We start from the raw sequence: 22,943 nt of genomic DNA on the forward strand, positions 1-22,943 counted from the left end.
ACGGTGTGTGTGTATATATATAGTTAGAGATGGAAGGAGAAAAGGAGAGGGGGAGGGATGGAGAGACAGAAACAGAGAGAGTAAGAGAGTGAGAGGGAGGTACAAGTCAGTATTTCATGGATGGCTGTGTTGCTATGGGAACAAGATGTGGGCTCCCTATTCCCAAAAAAGTGTCCTCCTTCCTTCCTCCTTTCCTTCCTTCTTTCCCTCTCTCTGTATCTGATCACTTCACTTCTCTCTCTTCTTCTTCTTCACTGCATCCACTGCATCTACACCTCTCTCCTCTTCCCTTACCCCCGACCACATCCCATCACATGCCTCCTCTTTCTCTAAATTTCTCATCCTCTCTCCTCTGTCATCCATCCTTTCTCCGCCCACTCATTCACCCCCACCGCCCCCCCACCACACACACACACACACACACACACACACACACACACACACACACACACACACACTCCATTCTCTCCTCTCTTTCACTATTGCCCATTTTTCTTCTTTGTCTCTCTGTCCTCCGCTCTCTGTCTCTCTCTTTCCATCTCTCTTTTCCCCTGTCTCTCTGATCCCCCTGTCTCTTTAACACTCACTTATATTCTATTCTTTTCTCGGTTGTCATGGCAATAGGCTGGGGGCGTGAGGGAGCGAGTGCGAGCAAGCGAGCGGGAGTGGGTGTTTCGGAAGTGACATCTCTTGGGCAGTAACCTTGTTTCCTGTGTGGTGGAGTTGGGGGCGGATTCAAGGCGCTAGCAGCGCAGCAACAGTGACGCCGTGTGGACGCTTTGGGTGAGCAATGGGGAACCTGGGACGTGCCGTGCGAGGGCTGGGTGAATGATCTAATAGGTGAGAATACTCTCCCTCCGCTTCTCCTACTCTTTCCCTCTTTGCCTCTCTCTCACACACACATCCACACCCACACACATCCACGTACATATACACACAAACACACACTTTTATCCGTCCTGCTTCTCATCAGATATCTCTTCAAGGCTGAAGTAGATTGATTGTTGTAGGGATCAAAGCTTCTGGTTAGATTCAGACATCACCGTTCACCTGTATTGGAAGAGCAGTTAAATATACGTATTGCACCTGGTCTGCGCTCACATGGGGACAGACACTTCCCACATGTGGGACTTTTCCTTTCATTGGATTGACAGCTGCTGAGTGTAAAAGTCCACCTTGTGTTCATTATTGCTACAGTGAACTAAATGAGTATTTTACAATCCCAATCTTTAAGCTGTCTGGTAGTCATTAATAGGGTGTAGATCTCAGAAAAGTGGTGCTCAAGCTGGAGAGGTGGGTTCAGTGAAAAGAGTGAACTTTTTTTTCCTAAGCTGTAGCCTGTGAGTATGCTTTAAGTTTAATAATTGCTCTGCCACTAACTCCTGGAACAATCTTTTTTTGCTTACCGCATTTTTTTTGTTTTTGGCTTACTTTCTTCCCCAGCTGGTTGCTAAATTTGTATGTCAGGTGTTTGGTCTTAAGAAGTAGGACTGGAGCCAAGGAGCCACCACAGACTGAAATCTGACCACCCACCTGGCCACAAACAATTGTGAAGCCAGTTGGGAGCCTCTGCACACGCTCATACAACTAAACTTACATTGTGCAGCGACTATTTATCTTACAGAACTGTTTTGGGTTGGGGGGTTTTCTGGACACATTTTAACAGTGTCACTACCATCCCTTTTAATTTTAATAACTGTATCGGCTTCTGTGCTACCCCTCATGTAAGTAAAGGTCTGGATCCAACACTTCTAATTAGAGAGTTCATTGTTAGTTTATGAGAACATTTTTAATATAAGCAGCTGCTCTGTAATTCAGGAAACAAAAGTAACGAGAGCCGTATGTGCAGGTAAAACCACAGGCAACTAAAAGTGGACAGATCTTGTTCACTCAATCAGTATAAGCTCCAACATTGACCTTTTTAAGTGGATTTTGACTGTGTTATAAGCTACATTAAAAATGCTTTCTTTGTCAATATCATTAAAGAGATTCTGCTGTTGTCTGTCATAGTGTGCTACCAGCCCGATAGAAATAGTCACAGCCGTGTGCGACTTTGTGTAAAGTTTGCAAAGTTTTACTAGTGAGTTTTTAGGTGCACATCTTTTACATGTTGTCAATTTTGGGTCATTGATTTAAGAATGATAAGAGACAAAGTTCAAGGTGTATCTATACTGAAAAACTGCAAAGCCCGCAGAATCAACTGAGGAACTGCTCTCAAGTTAAGTGATTTACCATTTTTAGGGGAAAAAAGATGGTACCATTAGCCATTTTTTGATAAAACATGTATTACGCTTTGCCTCATAATTAACAAATGCATGGACACTGCTTGATAAATATAAATTGTTTAGGAATTAGTGGAGTGAACATGATAAAGGCTGAGTCAAGATATACTTAATCAAGTTTACCATAAGTCATGCCTATTAAACAACAATCCCATTTTGATTTGAAGAATAAGATGAATTACTACCAGCTACATCATTGCTACAGTCATGCAGTCTGTATGGTCAGACTGACTATTAAGTGAGTGCAACTCAGTCTCCTTTTTTCTTGCATCCTGCTGTGCACTTGAAAAAGATGTGAAGAAGTATCCTCTGCTATTTCAAAATGGAAAACAGCAGTGCCATTCTGTTTCAACATTCACTCATCAGTTAAAAGGCAATTTATGGATGGAATAAGCAATCTTCTGCTGCTGGGGACAGTCTGTACAATACCAAAGTCTTTCCAGAAGTAGATCTCACCACTCTGCAGCCATCTTGGGATCAGCTCAAGGCAGTTACTGAGGTGCTAAGAAGACCAAGCCATCAGGGAGAGATTCATATCTGTAGTTTCAGTGATCACAATGACATAAAGAATATGCTTGGACAGCAGTCTAATCTGTTATTTAAAAATAAAGGGTTCAATAGCTTTATTGATGGCTCAATCTATAGTGTCAACATGACCGACTCTTGAACAAACCCTGGGTTAAAGTTATAGTTAACCAAGAAAAACAACAAGTATTACTTATCTTTCAAAAAGATGTGTGTGCCACAATGCAACTAAAGCTATGAACCTCTACTGTGTGTGCATGCATCAGCACAACTACAAAAGCCAGCGATTTGCTGGTTCAGCTGTTATAAAAAGATGATTTTTGTCTTCGGTGGTATTTGGAGGTATGTGTGAAACAATCACCACCTTTGGTGACACAAAAACTCTACCGCAGGTTTCGTTTCAGGGTTGCCAGGAATCCGTTTCTGACATACTCCCAAATTACTTTTCAAAAAGAAGGAAAAGAAAAAAGATGCTTCTTTTGAAAGGTGGGAGAATCCTAATAAACAACACTGGCTATAACATAAAACAAAATATCGCAACACTTCTGAATTGACTGTGTAGGTAGATGTATAAAATGCAAGTCCCACCACAAGTGTGTTCTAATGTGTTGTTTTTATTTCTCAAGTTCCAAACTGGCTAAGACAATGGGAACATTGTGAATATTTAATTTAAAAAACTGTAGAAACTGGTGTTTCAGCATCAAATAGATCCTGCATAGTTCATTTTATCCATCCATCCATCCAGGCAGGGTTGTAGGGGGCTGGAGCCCATCTCAGCTGCCATAGGATGAGAGTCTAACACAGGGCTAACACAAAGAGACATGAAACCATTCGCACCCACATTCACACCTACAGCCAATTTAGAATCACCAGTTAACCAAACATGCATGCCTTTGGAGTGTGGGAGGAAGCTGGAGCACATGGAGAAAACCTACGTAGGCAGAAAGAGAACATGCAAACTCCACACAGAACCTGTGAGGCAGTGTTGCAAACTGTTGGGCCCTGTTCTGGTCCAGTGTATACTAAATATCACTATTAAGCCTTAAAACAATAAATAATAACACTTTGTAGCAGATAGACATAAACTTTTCTTCTACTCTGCAGTGAGTGAGGGTAGCCTGTAATTGGTGAACATAGTCACATTTTCTCAATAGAGAAGACTAATTAAAGTGTAATCCTACATAAATCTCTGAATCAGAGATTGGAATGATGCAAAATGACAGCAATAGTACCATTGCTGTCATTTTCATAACTGAGAAATTGGTCGCTGGTTGATTGCTTGTAACACCGTACACAGTACCTCATCTCTGAGCTATTTGCAGAGTGGTTGTGTGATAAGATTGTAAGTGCTTTAAATTGCACAAGCGGGATATGGAGTTTGAAAGCTAGAGGTCTCACCACCCTGTCAGGTAATCATTGAGTAATTAGTATTGATCAACAAACCCATCAACCACCCACAGATATATTTAGAGGGAAAATGATACTGATTAACTTTTAATGAAGCAAAAAGTTGATCTCCCAACGTAGATTATTTTTTATTTATCATGCCAATTCACTATCACGGCCAAAACTAACGTAAGTCTAATGAGCTGGAGTTTCTTCTTCGCAGTGTACAGAAGAAGTTCAGGGCACGACCAATGTGCTTGTTCAGCGAGAAGCTTCGTACTTCTGGGCCTCTGCGACCCCCGCTGCTGACACTTGACAGCTCCTTTGACTCAGCGCTGACAGTAGCCTACTCTGCTGCACACATGCACCACTCTGACTCTGACGAGCATTCATGCATTCATTCTTGAAACAAGCACATCTGTATTCACTTGGTCTATCTGGTCGCGATCCACTCAAATGCAGTAATACGTGATACTGGTGCAGCTGAGGTCACAGTAATGGCATGTGCACTATGTGGTACCGTCTTGCTTGGAAAGTAAGATGCTTTGGTTCCCCATGCTTGCAGGAGTACATTATTTGCCCCGGGCGGCCCAGAGATATTGCAAGCTTTATTTTTAGCACTGTTTTGGAGCTCAGCGATGTGTATAAATCAACATTAGGTCTGTTGGGTTCCAGTAATGACAACGTTGACTAAGGCTGACCAGTCATCCGATTGGTGCATGGCACTCTTCTTTGTAAACTGCTAAGGAAGGCAGAAAAAGGAAAATAGCCCTCAGAGAGGGAACAAAGGCAGCGCGGAGAGCAGACCGCAGAGAGTGAATGAAAGACAGAGTGAGGTAGAGAGATGAGTGGAGAAAACAGGCATCTCAGCGTTTTCGCTTGTGCCAAATCGTTACTGTATATTCATGCAACCTAGAGCCGTGCATCTGCACCCTGTACGTACAAACGGACAGCCAGAAGAATGGGTGTGCTCATTGAAATTCTGTCCACTGTGCTTCACAGGCCCTTAATAGACAGCCTCGGGGGTGGAGAGGTAGGCCTACAGTAGAGTAGCGCATATTGGGCTCTGGATGACTCACGCTGCTATACCCCAGTGAATATCTCAGCATCTTGACTTTGCTCTGCACGGTTCCAAAGTTTGGATTGAAGGGGTTGGGTACTTTTTGTAGGCAGGTATAGAGCATGTGCTGTATTTCTCTGAAGCTTTGTGCTAATGAACAGTGATTCGTGTTGCTCTTACTCAACATCTGTCATGTTTCTCTTTAAAAGTTTGGCTTCAAGTTGACACAAACATCTGCAGTGGCAGAAGAGTGGAGTAACGGTGATATATGGTTCCTCTTTTAATAATAAAATATATGGGAGGAACTAACATGCTGAAACTTATAAACATTTGTTTGCTGCAAGCTATAACACTACTTTTCCTGTTGCCTTTGAAGATAAAATGTGCAAACAACCCAGTCCAACTTTGAGTACGAAACCTTGAACCTGAACGTGTCAGTTTTTTGCACTGTTTGTGCAAAAAACTTCATATGTATCGCATGTTTTTCGTTTAGTTTAACGATCAGATAAAATTCTGCCATTTTGCTTCTGTTGGACTTTGACGTTTGCAGCGAAGGAAGAGAAGAAAGATTTCTTCAACATAGATTTTAAGATAAACTGTGAGCAGTAAATTGGACATAAATGCCAGTTGTAGAAAAAATGATGACAAATTAAAACTCATAAGTGCAGACTGATATTTAATGCAAATCTTTTTTTTTAATTTGCAAGAAGGTTTAATAAATACTCCAGTTTCATAAAAGTACATTTTTCTGGCAATAATTTTATGGTTCAGGCTTTATAGAGATAAAGAAGTCACTAAATTATTTGGCGGGTAAAAGACCCCCGAATAATTATCCTAAAAACAGATTAGGATTCGAATTGCTGACGTGTTTAGGCTGTAATGCTCGTAATTATTTATTTATTTTTGTTACATTTTTTTTCTTGTGGAAAAACATTCCCATATTGATTCAGTCAGCACTCTACAACTGAAGCACTGGTGAAATGAACAGCTGTGGGCTTCATGAATAAGAGAACTTTAAATAAAATGAAGTCTCTAATGTGAGATTTTAATTTTTTCAACTTTTTTTTTTTAATTAAAACTGTAAATTCAGAGGTGTCATGATGGTGTGGTAGTTAGCACTGACACATCACACCAAGAGCATCCTGAGTTTGGATTCACTGGCCATCTGGGGCCCTTCTGCATGGAGTTTGCATGTTCTCTGTGTGCCTGCTCGGGTTTTTCCTGGGTGCGCAGGCTTTCTTCCAAATACTTATTGGGTTAATAAACTGGCCCTAGGTGTCAAAGTGAATGGTTTCATGTCTCTCTGTGTTAGCCCTGTGACTGGTGACCTGTGCAGGGGGTCAGCCTCTTGCCCTGTCACAACTGGGATAGGCTTCAGCACCAACAGCCGTCTGGGAAACAGATGGATGGATTGACACAGAGAGAGTAAATTACTGCATTATAACAATGAATCAGAGAAGCCTGATGTTCTACCAGTTCTGCAAATTCTCACCTGCAATGCATGAGCTTACAGCTTGTGTGTAAACTTGATGTCTGCTGATTACATGAAATAGTTCACTGATAACGTATCATCTATTAAAACAAAGTTAATGATATAATATATTGAGCATAAAAATCTTTTTATGGTTTAATTTTTTATACAAGAAAATTTTTACTGAAACAAACTGTAGAAAACTGTTATATATAATTGTTAAATATATATAGTTAAATATAGATTAATGTATAAAGATGTATATATTGCTAGGGTCTATAGGGATGCTATAAATAAATAGTAGCGTGTATATAAATGTGTATTTTATATGTTAAGTACAGGTAGGAATTAATAAGCATTTCCTTCCTCCTACAGGTTTTTTCATGTAAATATCATGGCTCTCTTTGATTTCATGTTCATTTGTTTTTTGTGCTTATTAAAATTTGTTATTTGCTATTTCACCACAATTATTTTGTTTAATCCAGATCTCCACAAAGTCAACAGAGGTCACCAAACCTTTTCAAACTCCCCTTCTTTGAACCAGTGGACCGTTTGGCATCATTTGTCTTATTTGCTCTGTAACATTTATTATAATTTCAAATAAATGCTGTTAGGTTTTACTGAAAATGCTTTTGGTGGTAATGACATTGATTTATTTAGTTTCCGCATGCAACATTGACATCCTCCCGAAATGGTTTAAAGTTTCTCCACCAAACACAAAAAAACAAAGAGAAAGGGATTTATGTCAGGTATATGGTATTTTTATTTTAGTGCTTTAACTTGTATTATTATTATTATTATTATTATTATTATTATTATTATTATTATTATTATTATTATTATTATTATTATTATTATTATTATTATTATTAGTTTTAGTTTTAAAATCAGATTTAGCTAATAAATACAAATTTATGTAGATAATTCTTGAACCTAATTTCCCAAATAATGGCTCAGGAACAAGGGAACTCACACTGGCCTCTACATCCGTTCTGTAATATTAGCTTCTATAAAGACAAAAATAAATAAATAACAACAGTACTAAAGGCCATCAAATATTTTTTTCAAGTGATTTATTACTGAGGCAGTCCTGAAATTCTGACAGGGGACTGGAGTGCATGGAGTTTCATTCATAATGGACACAAAACAGTTGCACCTTCATGAGTGTGGTTAGCACAGTAAGCCTGCATCAGTGCAAACTCGGTATTGGAGGGTTTTATAACCCGCTTGCACTTAAGGCTAGTTGGCTTAGAATAGCACTTCATGTGACAGATCTCCAACAGCAACACACAACCACAGTTAAAGTGTAGGGAAACAGTGTAGGGTGGATTAGAAATATCCTGCCGTGTTTGAATTACCCACTCATTCACTATATAGTGCACCATGTAGTCTGTCATCCATTTTGCAGTGCTCTTCAAAAATCTCAACTGTAAATGTAATTTACTATATAGTGCTTCAATGTCATTGCACATCTCAGGAAACACAGAAAAGTAATGTACAGAAGCCGTGCACAAGTGAGACCTTTGTGCCTTTTCTGTTTGTTTTTAGAAGGGGGAAAGGAGCTGTCAGATATGCTTTTAATATTTGTATTAAATATGAATTAAGCCGAATTATACTGCTTTTAGGTGGATGAAGTTCATAGAAATTGTTGTCGTTAAAGTTATGTGTGCTCAGATATACATTTTCCTTTCAATGTTGTGGAGATATTTGCCAATTACAACCTGTACTTATCCAAAAATAGCACTACTGAGGCACCCATTGCCTCAAATGTGTTTTTCTGCTCTTGTTCGCAATGTTAGGAATATTTAACAATATCTAGTGCATAATTATAATTATGTAATAACGATGCATTGTGTAGTATATCAGCAGCTATCTATGCTTAATTCCATGTGAGTCCACTATGTAGCAAACACCATGCAGTGGATGATTAAATCCACAGATTAAATGCATAAAAGGGGGATAATTAAGCACAGGTGCAAGACATTAGAGAAGACGAGCAATCAAACAGGTGGAAAACCAAACACACAAGGACAGGAAGTGGAGGGTTTGAAATGTGAAGACGCCCATAAATACAAAGTAAAACACAATGAAATAGAAAGAAAGCCCACCTCAAACAAATGATTCAAGTGATCTTTAGAAGCAGCTGTAAAGTCCTGGTTCTACATGATTTTAAAAAAGCTTGCTGCCATAAGTCGCCCTAATGAATTATGAATTTGTCAGCCTGCACTCCACATTCTCTCTGCTCCATCCCTCTTTTCATTTCTCTTTACTCCTCATACTACCTGCATTTAAAAAAATTATGCAGCAAGAAAGGCTCAGCAGTAGCTGTAGTGACCCTCATATACATATCTTGAGGTTTTATTCACCCAAGAGATACATAGTAAAAGGTTTTCTTGTTTCCAGACTGGAATTTTTGTGTGTGGTTATATTAGAAACTTTGTAGGACTAGACAAAATATTAACCGTGTTTACAGTGATCACCCCACATTAGAAAATAATTTATGTGATAACTGTCGAGCGATTAAAGTTGCCCTAAAGCATGACTGAAAACTTCTCCCTGTCATGGGATGAAAAGTGATGGAGCACATGAAGCCACACTCTGCGATTCACCCCTCATCACTCCTGCATTCGTCCATGTTAATTAGCTTTGCTTGTTTTGGAGTTCATCAATATTTTAGCACCCCAATTCATAATTCAAACAGGAACCTGAAAAATCAACCGAGTTGTTATTTCGCTACGATTTCCGCTTCGGCTGGGGATGTGGAAACGCTGTAGCCGTCAGTGTCTGGTAACCAGGATTTGAGGGAGAATATGTGAAATGACGATACTGTAATCAGTTATGACATGCTGCGTGGTGTTGCATTTTGGGCCACAGGCAAGACTTTTTTTTTTTTTTGCTCTCATGAGGAGAGTGTGCAACGCTTCAGTCGGTCACCTCCACAACCGATTTCCTACATCAAATGCTTGTATGTTAACTTCATGCAGCAGGTCGGATGAATGTCAGCAGCCCGCTGCTCTTGAGTATCTGTTTCAAATAAACAGTGTTTTCTCCCCCGGGTCTGTGAGTACATGTGACTGTGTGAAAATGTGTCTGTGTTCTGGCCTCGTACTACAGCCTGCAGATGTTGTAGGTGTGAACTTGACTTTTCCTTGTAGCAGGAGGTGTGAACCGCTGGGGAAATGTTATTCTGGCTGACTCACAAACTGCAGGAATCTTTCTGAGAAATCGTTTACCTGTGGATTTAGTTCAAAAATCTGTGTATTCTTCCAACTTAAAAAACAAACCATCAATTGGTTTCAGAATAAATCGATTTAAAAAAATCTCCTGTTCTGAACCACGAGATGTAATCTTGCTCCTTGTGGAATGGTCATTAGCCTTACAGGGAGACGGTGCTATTTTTTTATTTAGAAAAACATTAAACAAGTACAAAAAATCCAGCCTGTTGGCAGTTTGTTTTGTTTTCTCTTTGAAGACAATGTATTGTGTGTGTTTGACCAGACGATTTCTAAAAGAAGAGTGAGTCTTTGAATTCCCGCATGAAGCAGGATAAAGTGAGAGAACTGCCCCCAGACGTTTGCTTTTAAACCATAAAATGCTCAGTGGCGTAATCTGAAGCATGTGAGAGATGCTGCCTCACTGAATAAAAATAAAAAAAAATGTTGAAACCTTAAAGCGACACACTAAATAAGGAGTTTTGAGAGCAGGCAGAGGAAATGTGAGGTCAGTATTAGAACAGCTGATCCACGGGTCCACGGCAGGTCACTGAGATGCAGAGGAATGATGGTCACACAGATGGGTGCATTGAAGAGTTGTAGCCAAAGAAAAGTGATGTACACATCACTTCTCAAAGCCCAGACATTATTATTCTGTTCTCATTCTGCTTTTCCTCATACAGTAATATCCTCATATACAAAATCTTCCTAAAAATGCTTAATGTAATTTATGACTTTAAATACAGCCTAAGATTGTGTAATAAGGCCAGAAACCCGAGACCACAGAGAAGAAAGAAAAGACAAACTGCCTCATTTACCCACAGAGCTTAGCCACACATTTTTCACTTAAGACAAAGTCACACAGCTACCTGGAAAGTATCCATATTAATGTCTCCAGTACTCTGTGATCAATTTCTTTAATTATCTCAAGCGCTGGGCCCTAAGATATCACTTTCATTCTTTTTCCATATTTTCTTAAATGATCCCTGGAATCAGGGAAAGCACTGAAGATAATTCGTTCCCCTGTCGAGGAGATTATACGTTGGTTTGCCGGCTGTCTGTCAGCAGGATATCTGAGGAACCTTAGAACAGATTTCTGCTAATTTTGGTGGACGGGATAGCTGCAGGCCAAAGAACAGATGATTAGATTATGGTGGTGAGCTGGATCTAGGACTTGTTCAATTAGACAATTATCATTTTAAGCTGTAAAAGTAACGGAGATAGAGGTTCACTGTGTGGTGCCTTCTTTCTAAAAATAAAATGGGGAAGAATTTGTCTGTTTTATTTCACATTTCACTCTGGAGTGTTTCCAAATACGTCTTTGGTCGTCATAGTGCCGCTTAGCATTTATTTCAGTAAAGTTTTAGATATAAGAAGAGACTCTTGTTTTTGTTTTGCTGCATATGTGTGAATGGGATTAGTGTTTTAAAAAAAGGACTTTTTTTTCTCTCTGGAATATGTTATTACAGGGGAAAAGTGAGCTAGTATGAGGTATCTCAACAACTGCACTAACCATTATGTGAGTTTTCAGTTATTTTTACAATCCCCTGCTAGTTTTTAGGTCCGTGTGCGTGTTCCCTTATGAAAATATAAAAAAAAAAAACAGAGGTTTTGACAAATTTGTTTGCAAAGCCGTAGTGTGGCATTTTGAGATTTAAACTTTTTTGGTTCGTCAAATGGTAAATGGTAAATGGCCTGCATTTGTATAGCGCTTTTTCTAGTCCCTAAGGACCCCAAAGCGCTTCACACTACATTCAGTCATTCACCCATTCACACACACATGTGTCAAGTGTGGAATTGCCAAGGAACAACTAGCATGGCAATTTTCCAGAGGCAAAAAATTGAACAATAATATATATAATGTGCTGTGATCTAGCTCATTGTTATCTGCATAGAAAAAAGTCACAATAGTAAATATAACAAAACAAAAAAACAAAAAAAACAAATAAAAAATGGCAAGTTCTGATTTTCATGTTGGGTAATGTTAGGCTAAACTGAATAAGCCATTTTCAATTCAATTCAATTCAATTTTATTTATATAGCGCCAAATCACAACATAAGTCGCCTCAAGGCGCTTCATAGATTTTAACTGCTTCATAACTGTAGCTTGACTGGAAAGCAACAGCATTAAACCAGCTGCCAAATATTGTGTTGATCCCCTTTGTGTTGCTAAAACAACTCTGAACTGTCTGGACATGACTCCAGGGCCTCTAGGCGTGTCCTGTGGTGTCTGCCAGCACGAAGTTGGCAGTTGAGCCTTTTGGTCCAGTGGCTTGCAGTGTGGGACCTCCCTGGTGCTTCGGGTGGATTCTGGATCACATTGGCATCTAAGCAGTTTGGAAGCCGGGTCAATGGCTTGGGCTGTTGTTGTTGTTCCTGAACAGTTTTTGTAGAGTGGTGGGGTGCATTGTCCTGCTGAGAGGGCACTGCCGGTGGGGGATGCTGTTGCAAAAACTGTTGTGTGGGAGGTTGAAATAACATACACACAAATGCCAGGACTTGAGTTTTCCCAGCTGGACGGTTCACGGCAATAATGAGGTTAGAACTGTTTTATGCACATTACCTGTCAGTAATTCTAATGTTGTGGGAGCGTGGTGTATAAGTGGTGTATAATAAGCGCATTTGGAAGCACACTTGATGTATTCTTTAGGTTGGTTAAATGTTTGTATTATTTTGTTGATCTCTTCTTTTTGTGCTTTTGAAAAGAAATGTCAAATCAAATGTTCTTTCTTCTCTCGTTGCCTGGAACTTGTGTCTGTTTCCATCTTTATAGCAGATCAAAATACGTTTACGACATCTGACATTGATTTTATGAAGGTAGACGTGACACAGCACCACAGCCCTCCTTCCAGTGATCCTAACTGACCCTCTTTTCCCTCCTCTCTACCACCCCCTCTGCCCTCCTTCTCTCCTTTTTTAGATGCAAGGTGTGCCGTCCCCCCCTCCTATCATTATCACCATCATCGCTCCCACGCCCACTCCTTCCACGCTCCCTCCTACGACCGTCCCGCTCACGAACGTCCTACCTACAACCGTCCCTCCTACAGCCGTCCTTCTCACGACCGCCCTTCCTTCGATCGCCCGTCCTTTGACCACCCTTCCTTCGACCGCCCGTCCTTCGACCCCCCATCCTTTGACCGCCCGTCCTTCGACCGCCCATCCTTTGATCGTCCTACCTTCGATCGCCCATCCTACAGCCGTCCCTCGCACGAACGCCCCATCTACGACCGCCCATCACACGATCGTCCACCTCAGGACCGTTGGAACCCCCGTCTTCGCGTGAGCACCGGAAATCAGCTCTACATGTTGGACCAGGAAGAGGTATTGTACTCCACACCCCAAAGATACACTTATTCTCATGGACTTTTTGCCACAGGTGGGAAACCAGAAGAAAATTAGGATGCTACTCAATCCCTATCAAGTATTTTTCACCAGATACCACTCTAAAAGACGGATATTTCCGTTTTTTGATTGAAGTCACACTCGTTGATCACATTGTATCGTCACTTGGTACAAATAGTGCTCAAACAACTTTTATTACATAGACAAGTGAAACGAAATAAGATAATACACCAAACATGACAAATATCTCATAACATCATGTAAATAGACATGACATATTTTGTTGTTTCAGACTTAGATCCTGGCAAGATTTAAATTCCACTCATCAAAATGAAAAATTTAGTGGTCATGGAGGGAATGCTGTACCTCTTCCCACATCACCACTCAGTCTCTGGTAGTGTAAAATGCAGCCCTCTCGCTACAGTACAGGTTTCTGTTCTTATGGGTCAAGTGAGAAAAATATTCCACGGAACTGATCAAAAATAAGCCCAGTGACATGAGCACATTGAACAACAACCAAGAAAAACACAACAACAAGCAAACAAAAATGGTGTCACCAACAGAGCATTTAGATTGAGTAACACTTGCTGAGAAACTTTAACTGCACTTACAACCACATCGGTGATATGAGCCTTCTACATGATTATTAAATGAACTTAACATAATCAGAACCAACAGGTTAGACCCACTGTCTTGGGTTTGCTTATGAAACCCAGGGTGTCCGAACCTGTTTTTTTCAGGCTGTCATTAGTGCACAGGGGCTCCTAGCATGTTGGAAATCCATATAGAAATGTTAATAAAGTTTAAAACTTCAATAAGCTCCTTGGGATGCTTCTACAAATTATGGTCCAAATGTGCTTACCTAATTCAGGAGATGTAATTGGGTAAGGGACAAACGTTTGTAACTGAGGTACTATGCTGTATGTCAGAATAATTGTTGGACCTATGAGACTAGAATGTTTACTGATCTGTGGAGTGATACAAGTACATTTCTACAACACTGAAACCCGCTATAATTCTCAAACGGAAAAAGTTTTGAGTCAACGACAGTCTAAGTCTCAGTGTACAGTCAAATTCAATAATGGAAACAAAGAACAACTGTGAATGAATAGGTATAGATGATGCAGTACACCCTGGTGGAGACCGGAGAACTTGCACTCTGTCATGTGGGCCTTTACTGTGAGCTGGCCTGTTGGAAGTCATAAAAGCCAATGGAAGTGCAGGTTTGCCAAAAGCCAACTGAATGACTCTCAAGCCACTAGAAACAAAACCATTGGGGCTGAAAAAAAGGCAAATATAGTATGTGTTCCCAAAGTGCATGTGGAGGAAAGTCAAACATGTAGTGGCAGCAACATGTTGTGGGGATATTTCCCTTTACTGTTACAGAGACTGAGAGTTATGTTAAAGGGAAAGATATAGAAACCTAGAGAGCAACCCTGAGTGAAAATCTGTTTCAGAATGTTTTGGATCTAATTTTTGGGCAAAGGTTAACTTTTCCAGAAGATGAAGCATATCACCAAGAAAACACAGAAGTGGTTTTGAGAAACCTATTTGAAAGTCGTTGAGTGGCCAAACCGGAGACCACAACTGCACCTCAAACAGCATCTTTGGAGAAACCTGAAAACGGCTGTGCACTTACACTCCCAATTCAACCTGATGGAGCTTACGTGATTCTGCCAAGAAAAATGGGAAAGTCTTCCAAAAGAAAGGTGTGCCAAGCTTGTAGGATCATTTCCAAGAAGACTTTAAAGTGTCAGTGCTGCAAAAGGTGCTTCAACTAAATTCTAAGGGAAGGACCTGAATGTCAAATAGGATATTTCAAGTCCTTTACAAAAGACTTTGAAATGTTTTTACTTAAAAAGTATTATGAAAAATGATGTCTGAAACATTAAAAGATATGAAAATAGTGATTACAAAACTTACCGAATGTCCGGTACTGTTGCGGTCCCATTAGAAAATGGTTTTGCAGAATGCCTGGCTTGAATTTAAAGCAGGTGTATATATAATATGTAATCTATTGTAGCAAAGCATAACTGACTTCGAGCCATTTATCTAAAAGCAATCATAACCAAAGACATAGACTGGATAGATTAGTAGACCTAGATTCAGATTCTATCAAACACTATCTTGATGGCTATTCTCACAATGACCTGTCATAAGTTTTTGTGCTATTTAAGGGCCAATACTTTTTAATAATATCTACTTTAAAGAAGGTCAGACAGAGAGGACTGTGTCCAGACTGTCCCACACACTCGAGTTTCCCTGGACTGAATCAGTGTCGCCTCAGGCTCGCTGTTGGGGTTCATTTTCAGGGGCAGCTGTTGTTTCTGGGGGAAGCCGTCTGTTTCTGGCTGTCATTAGACACAGTTACACGGCAACCACAAACCTCAGAAGATTAAAAAACACAGTGGGATGGTAGTTATTTTGAAATTAAAAAGTATACATCACTTCTTTGGTCATCTAAGTAATTATTTATTTAGTTCTTAAATTTTCTTGAACCGCCTATAAACAGCCAGCCAAAATGAAATGTTTCATGGAAATTATGATGAAGCCAGTGCTGCAGAAATAATTTTCCATGAAATGCAGATGAAATTAAGGATGATTAAGGAATTATATCAAGGAGAACAGGTGAACACACACATTACAGCATTTTTGATCAGTAATTTGTGAAATTATAACCCTACAGAGTTTTATAAGCTACCTTTTACTCTCAAAACCAACCACCATTGTTGGTTTTGGTATTTTCACAGTATTTGTTAAAAGAAGCAGTTACATTGAATCAAATGCATCCCCTTCTACCTGTCTCTGACATGAAAAAAATTTATTGGAAACATGAGGTTCAGCCTGTGTGACACTTTTTAGGCAGCACAGATGGTCTGAAGACGTCGTTTCTGTGTTTTACAATAGAAAATATATTCTAATTGGATTTTAATATCCTAGATTTGTCAGATGGTTGTTTAAAGTAGCTCAGGGTTGACTTTTCCCTGAATAGCAGTTGTCTGCACTGTTGTTTATTACATCAACTGCACAGTAACAACGTAACTTTGATATATGTAGAGCTTTAAATGCTTTAATAAATGCCTCTCTGTTTTTAGCTGGTACTTAACAATTTGTTCTGTTTTTCACCACTCCCGAGATCTACAGTGAAAATGAAATGTTTGCTGTTTAAACAGGGCTAAACTGAATTGTGTACAAGACAAAGCTTGACTGTGTTTATTCTCTGGTTCCTCAGTTAGTTAACACTGATTAACTGGGCTTTTTAAAATGTGTATTAGTGTGATAAACAGAGAGAGTGCATCTGCTGCTGGTTAGAGTAAAATCTCATCTTCAGGCCAGGAGATGGTACTGTTCTGCAAGTTTTCCAACTCACACATGCACACAGACACACACAAATACACACGGTTTAAGCTAACACTGCTGATTTATAACACTACTTATAATGCCACCATAAATGAGGCAGTGGCCTGAAAAATCCATAGGTCACTTCCCCAAACTTGGCGGGGCAATTATTGTATTATGCACATGCTATTATATTTTTCAGTTTGCATTAAAGGCCTAAATTCTGACACATGAAAATACAGCTGTTTTATTTGTGCTTACTTTTAATTTGTCTGCCTCACTGCCTGTTGCTATTTATGCAGTATGTGTGCCACTGCATGGCCTGTGATTTAACCTCTCACTCTAAGGTAAACTCAGCTTTGTTGGCAAGGCAATAAAGTAATGAATCCTTGCATGGTCAACATACAAGTGCCAGCTTTACTGTCATGTGTGTGCATGGCTGCCGGTGGTATTTCTGCTGGTCATCGCTTCGATGAATGCAGCAGCATTTCCAGTGATAACCCCGCACAACTGCTGAAGGACTGAATGGAGAGCCCGGTTCAATTAATCGGTGGCTCATCCCTGCCTAATTGTGCCAATAAGGCAGCAGCTGTGAACGAATCTAAGGCAGGGCTGACGTGCTGATGGCCGTCACCTCGGCGACGGCGAGAGGCATTAAATATTCATGCCTGTCACTCACCTCATGCAGAGCGGGTGTCTCTCGCCTCCTCTCCCTTTCACGCACAAACACAGACATACACACACTCGCCCTTCAATTTATTTCCATTCGTTTTAGATGGCTTCTGTGGCTCAGCAAAAAAAAAAAAGCAAAAGAAAAAAGCAAAAAAAAAGCAATCATACTGTACTTTTCCACAGCGGAGATATGGAGGATCAGAGGAGGACCTTGCTCTCCTTTCTCTGCTTCCCGCACATTTTGTTATCAGCCCATCTCAAACACACACCTTTCACCTCTCTGATTTTCTGTTTGCTTATATGCTTTGCATCTAAGCTCAGCGCAGTTCCTGCTGTGTCTCGTATCTCTGCCTCCTCCAGCCTCAGTCCTCATATTACGGTAATTCCCTCCATTGATCCATCACTCTTACCTTTTTTTCTTCTCTCCCCTGCTTCCTGCTATCTCTCGTCTTTATCTAATCTCCCTGTTGTTTCATCCCCTCCTACTCTCCCTAATCTGTCTGCTTCTCTGCCTCCTTCCTTCTGTCTCCATATTCTTTGCGGCCGCACTTCCTCTTTCTGCTCCTCTCTCTCTCCATTTTTTTTGCTGCGGCTCTCCTTCACAGTTTCTCCCTCTTTCCTGCTCTGTCCCTTCCCTCCTCATCCACCCGCCCACTCTATCTCCGTCCTTTCCTCTGTGCTCCTCTTCCTCGCTCCCTCTCTCCAGGGCGACTGGCAGGAGTCTTTGGCTCTCCCACAGGCCACCTGTCTCTGTGCTCCTCACAGCTCCATTCACTTACCGCTCCATTTTTTAAAAAATGTTTTATGAATGGCAGCCATCAGAAAGACACGGGAGGGACGTCTCCCCGGAGAGCTGAGGTGTCGCTTCGGGGAACAAGACTCCTCTGTTGTGCCTAAAATGTGTCACTATGGAAATTTGTGTTAATGTGCGTCTGTGTAGCTTTTCACTCCTGGTGTGTTGGGTTCATTGAACTGTTTCCTACTAATCGAGTGTGCAGTCACTTCATAGGGATAGAATGGGATTAAACTCTCATTGACATGTCAGCCATTGGCTTACTTTAATTGCCAAGGATAATACCTACAAGATGTGTGGAAAGTTAAAAATAAATGCTTTTTAAATATCTTGCCTTTAATTACAAGCCCCTTAATTTGCTTTCCCCCTCCAACAAAATGTCATCCAGTAATCACAACCAAATGTGACTTTAAGCTTCCTCCCCTCAGCTTTTGTGTGTGATTGGTAAAAAATTCTTCCCAGTGGATTCCAAGCAAGAAAAATGGAGCAGCGTTACTTAGAAAACAAGCGAGCATGCAGCCCGAAGCAGCGGAAAATGTCACTTAGTGTTACTCTGTCTGGGATCATATGTTAGGATTAGAAGAAGAAGAAGAAAAAAATTGGTACAAATGGATGCACTACAAAAACTACAGTAGAGTTGAATCAGCACTGTAGATACTGCAGAAGGAAGGAAGTGAAGAAAACTAGAAGCAGCTGTCTTAGTAATTGTTTAACTTTGTAAATGAATCAGAATTATGATGATTAATTCCTAACTTAATCAATAATTTCTGATAATGGCTAATCCTTGTAGTCAGATTTTCAGGAAATAATATTAAACATTTGGTGACTCAGCCTTCTCAAAAGTAGGATTTTCTTCGAGAAAAAGTAATGAACTTTTTTTAACGTCCAGACTTATGCGCTCATCTGGATGATCAATCCCTTCCCACCAATTTTCCTCACTGCTGCAGACTGCTCTTCCTCCTTTTGTCCTGTAGGGGGAGCGAGAGGGTTGACAGTGATGGCTTCCTGCCATCCTCTTCTCCACCTCCTTCTCCTCCTTGCATCTCGCATTAATTTGAGGTGACAGAGTTTCATATACCATTGCCACGCACCAGTGCCCTGTCCCCAAAGTCATGTGTTTGGGCTTCGCTCCTCCAACTGTGTTATGCAAGAAAAAAAAACACAATGTGGAAGGGGGGGGAGCAAGAGCCTTGCTCAGCCTGAGAGTATTTGAAAGAGCTGGGAAATATCAGCACTAGATGTAGTCCTGTAGCTCAAAACACATATGGTTGATGATTGTATCTGCTTCTTTAGTGGCCCCATTTCCTGCACTGAATTTTACATTTGACTGCATTAGAGCTTATCTGCAAAGAGGCCACAGCACCTCAGTGGCTTTAGCTTGTAGCTACTGTTGTCACAGTGCATAAAGAGTTGCTCAGAGGTGGATAGCATGTTTGCTCATGACCCCGGAGAACGCATCGAGGTGGCTGTCGTGTGGGAGTCGAAGGGATTAATTATGTAATGAACACAGGTGGGCTGTGGTTTGCAGAAAAGAAGAGAAAGACTGATTCTTTTAGTAAGGTGGCCGGACTGAACCCCTGGGGCGATGTTAACAAGAACGTCTTGGTATTTGAGTAACTATTACATGCCATTTAAATAAAAATTGTCACTCACTCAGAAATAAAACATTTTTCCAAAGGTCATCCTGTACATACAAGGGTTTAAGTGACTTTTATCTTAGCATTTTGATTAATTTGCCTGTCCTCTGACTAGCGTGCAGTTTATTTTGTCCTCAATTCCTTGGAGGCACCTAGAGAAAGAGGAAAACTATGTCTAATTTGTCTCCTGCCATCTTACCAGGAGAAACTGCCAAATCTCTATGACCTTAAAAGCAATTCTCTGCCATTTATCATTTTTATTAAGAAGAATTGTACTTGGCTGGGTTCTTTTCTGTGGGATGTGGAGACTTATGGGTCGCTTGAACTGTTTTTATGCTGTTACAGCCTCTACGAGCATGCAGAATAGACTACCTCAACATACATTAACATTTTAAGGATTTAGTTCACGATGTCAGCCCACATGCATCAGCTAGAGCTTCATTTCGACCTCTTCTAAAAGTCTTCCTGCTCGCCATTTTGCCTGTATATGTTCTTATGATGCTTTTTAATTTATGCTGTGCTATTTTTAAATGTCTTTTTTCACTGTTTTCATCACGTTCTTATGTCAATTTAGGATAATTTACTATTCTACCATTCTCATGTTAATAACTGATGTCATATGAAATATTTATTTCAGACAGTGTTCTTCATGTGTCCATCCATCCATCCATGGTCATCAGGCAGCAGTCTGTTTTTACCCTACTAACTCCTTTATGTCAATACAGAGAAGCTCTCAAGTGACAAACTTCCATACTTACAGTTGCTTCTTTGAGTGCATTAGTGTGTTTACACTGTTGAATATACTGAAATCTTCCAGCCCACTGAAGTACTCATTACAATCACAGGTTAACTGAAAGGACACCTTGCAGTTTTCAGCCAATAGAAGCATAACTTGTTGGTATCAGTGCATTTAAAACCAAGCATAACGTGTGTTAAATTATAGAGTTAGATATGTGAAACTGGTATTATACTGAGATCCTCAGCCTATCTTTAATATGGGATCAGTGATCTTCATGTTTCTCATTCATTGTCTTATATAACCAGCAGTGTTCATGTTAACCTGCTCTTGTTTGCATAAAGACAATGTTGCTGTTACTGTAGCTGTGCAAATGAGAGACCACCAGCATGACTTGACACCTCTGAAAAAGATTTGGGACTAGATCTAAAATTTTTGCAGATTCACTGATTGCAATGGGTTGTTGCTCAGAAGTTGCCATGTTGGTTTTATATTTAAAATGTGAGAACAGACTGATTACATGAGATATTTAACCAATCAAATTGTCTCAAACATCAGATGTTGGGAAGCAGTGTGACCCCTTGTTTCCTTAAAGTACTTGAACTCTCCTCCTGCAGCAGCGCTATCCCACCGCAGAGGAGGCATGCACCATTTTCTGACTGAGAACTACAAGCTCAGATTTGGAGGTCTCATCCCAGCTGCTTCTCACGCTGCTGCTAATCACTCAAGTGCACGCAGGATGTAACCGCATGATGAAGCCAGCAGTCCTATATTATCTCTCATATGCAAAGATGAGACACCAACACCCTCTGTCCCTTGGCTGTGCCCAGAAATTCTTTCCATTAAATCTATGAACAGAATTGGTGACAAAGGGCAGTCTTGGCAGAGTCCAACACCTACTGGAAATGAGTTTGACTTACTGCCAAAATGCAAGCCAGGTTCTTGTTGTTGATGTAGAGAGAGACTCTTTTCTGTCAATCAATAGCATCACTTTTATTTTTATCATAGCGCACAACTCTTTTATTTTAATGGCTATGCCTCTTTTTGGAAAGTGCTTGAGGTCAGAAGGAGGTGGAACATCTGTCTATGAAAGGACAAAACTGATGCTCTGAAGGACACATGCTTTTGGACAAGTTGACTCCTATCGTGCTGTACAGAAAGCATGTGTGTGCATTAGTGTGTGTGTGTGTTCCAGCTAAGTGTGTGTATGATTTTGTGCTTGAGCCAGCATCAGACAGCCAGCAGTGTTTGATTACTGCCCTGTTAAGAAATAATGGATTGCTAGGTTTTCAAACATCACACAGTGCACACTATTTCTTGCAGTTACACAGACTCATTAAGCTTTCTTTCTTTCTCTTGCAAACAGACTCCCTCTTTCCCTTTCTTAACCCACACTTTCCCATGCACATCATGCCACCATATTCCCTTGCTCCTCACAGCTGGGACTGAAGAAGCAATGATGGCGTATGGGCTATCCAGCCTGCAGCATCGCTCAACCCAACCTGCCAAGCTGAACAAAAACCCACTCTTCCCTTCACATGAATGGCTCTACCTTCACTCTTCTGCCACCCTCCTTTCCTTTCTCTTCAGACATCACAATCCCTAAATCCAAACCTTTTCCACTATGCCAGGACTGGCAGTTCCCTCATATGATGTGACACAGTTGTTGTTCTTAATCATTTCTAATCATCTGACTGTAATTAGAAATGGATCGATTTCAATCTTGTGCATTACCGAAGTTATCATGGATGCGTAAATCCATCAGGCAAACACTTCATTTCAGATCGAATGATATTGATCGCAACACTGCAGGTGTCAACAGTCTCCAAGCATGATCCAGAACCTGAAATCAAATGTCTAACTTGTCTTTAACCAAGTGTTGTGATCAAGTGTTGCACTTGGAAGGTATTAATTTACTAATCTATACTTTAATTAGAGAATCGGGGAATGTTGGATTGTTGAAGTCTTCACTCTTTCACATTTAAGGACTCATAAATAAATGCCAAATACTACTTCGTTGTACACTAAGACATTCTGCTGTCACATTCTGTTAACACAACATGTGGACGCAGTGACAGCCACACCATCGGTTCAGCTACTAAATGTAATAATGATGGAACTTTGGGGAATAGTGAAACTCACTGGATGCACGATTAGAATCAATGCTGAAATACTGAAAACTTTTTTTTCTTTGCTAAGATTATGGTCCAGCTGGTCTTTTTACCCAGTAAATATTTGTTCCCTAAACAAGATATCTCCCCAAATACTGGCCACATGGTATGGACATTTATGGATCCAACAGAATGATTCATGTGTTAGTTTAGGTCAATATTGCAACTTTGCCCAGTATCTTTACTCCTTGCAAGAATTTTGAATTTATGTTTTTGAAGTCTGTTTAAGACTCTGCATCTTGGTTGAATTATAGTTTCAAAATGTTCGATATTCTTTGTGAATATCAGCTAGACCTTCTTCCACCTTTCTAACGATG

At 40.3% G+C, this 22,943-nt stretch overlaps 1 protein-coding gene across 10 annotated transcripts in view; it reads left to right on the forward strand.

Moving 5' to 3' along the window:
* Nucleotides 1-22,943, forward strand: part of syngap1b (synaptic Ras GTPase activating protein 1b) — a 189,856-nt gene that overhangs the window by 35,105 nt on the left and 131,808 nt on the right. For 8 of the 10 annotated variants that reach the window (XM_076890232.1, XM_076890234.1, XM_076890231.1 and 5 more), the window contains exon 2: nucleotides 12,857-13,257. The exons of 1 other annotated variant lie outside the window; for it this stretch is intronic. In XM_076890232.1, the coding sequence (XP_076746347.1) occupies nucleotides 12,857-13,257 (401 nt within the window). Of the gene's footprint in view, nucleotides 1-624; nucleotides 841-12,856; nucleotides 13,258-22,943 lie in introns of all 10 variants that reach the window. One more of the 10 variants, XM_076890240.1, reaches the window with a different exon arrangement.

This window comes from Maylandia zebra, linkage group LG11, assembly GCF_041146795.1.
Source record: "Maylandia zebra isolate NMK-2024a linkage group LG11, Mzebra_GT3a, whole genome shotgun sequence".
NCBI classification, from domain to species: domain Eukaryota; kingdom Metazoa; phylum Chordata; class Actinopteri; order Cichliformes; family Cichlidae; genus Maylandia; species Maylandia zebra.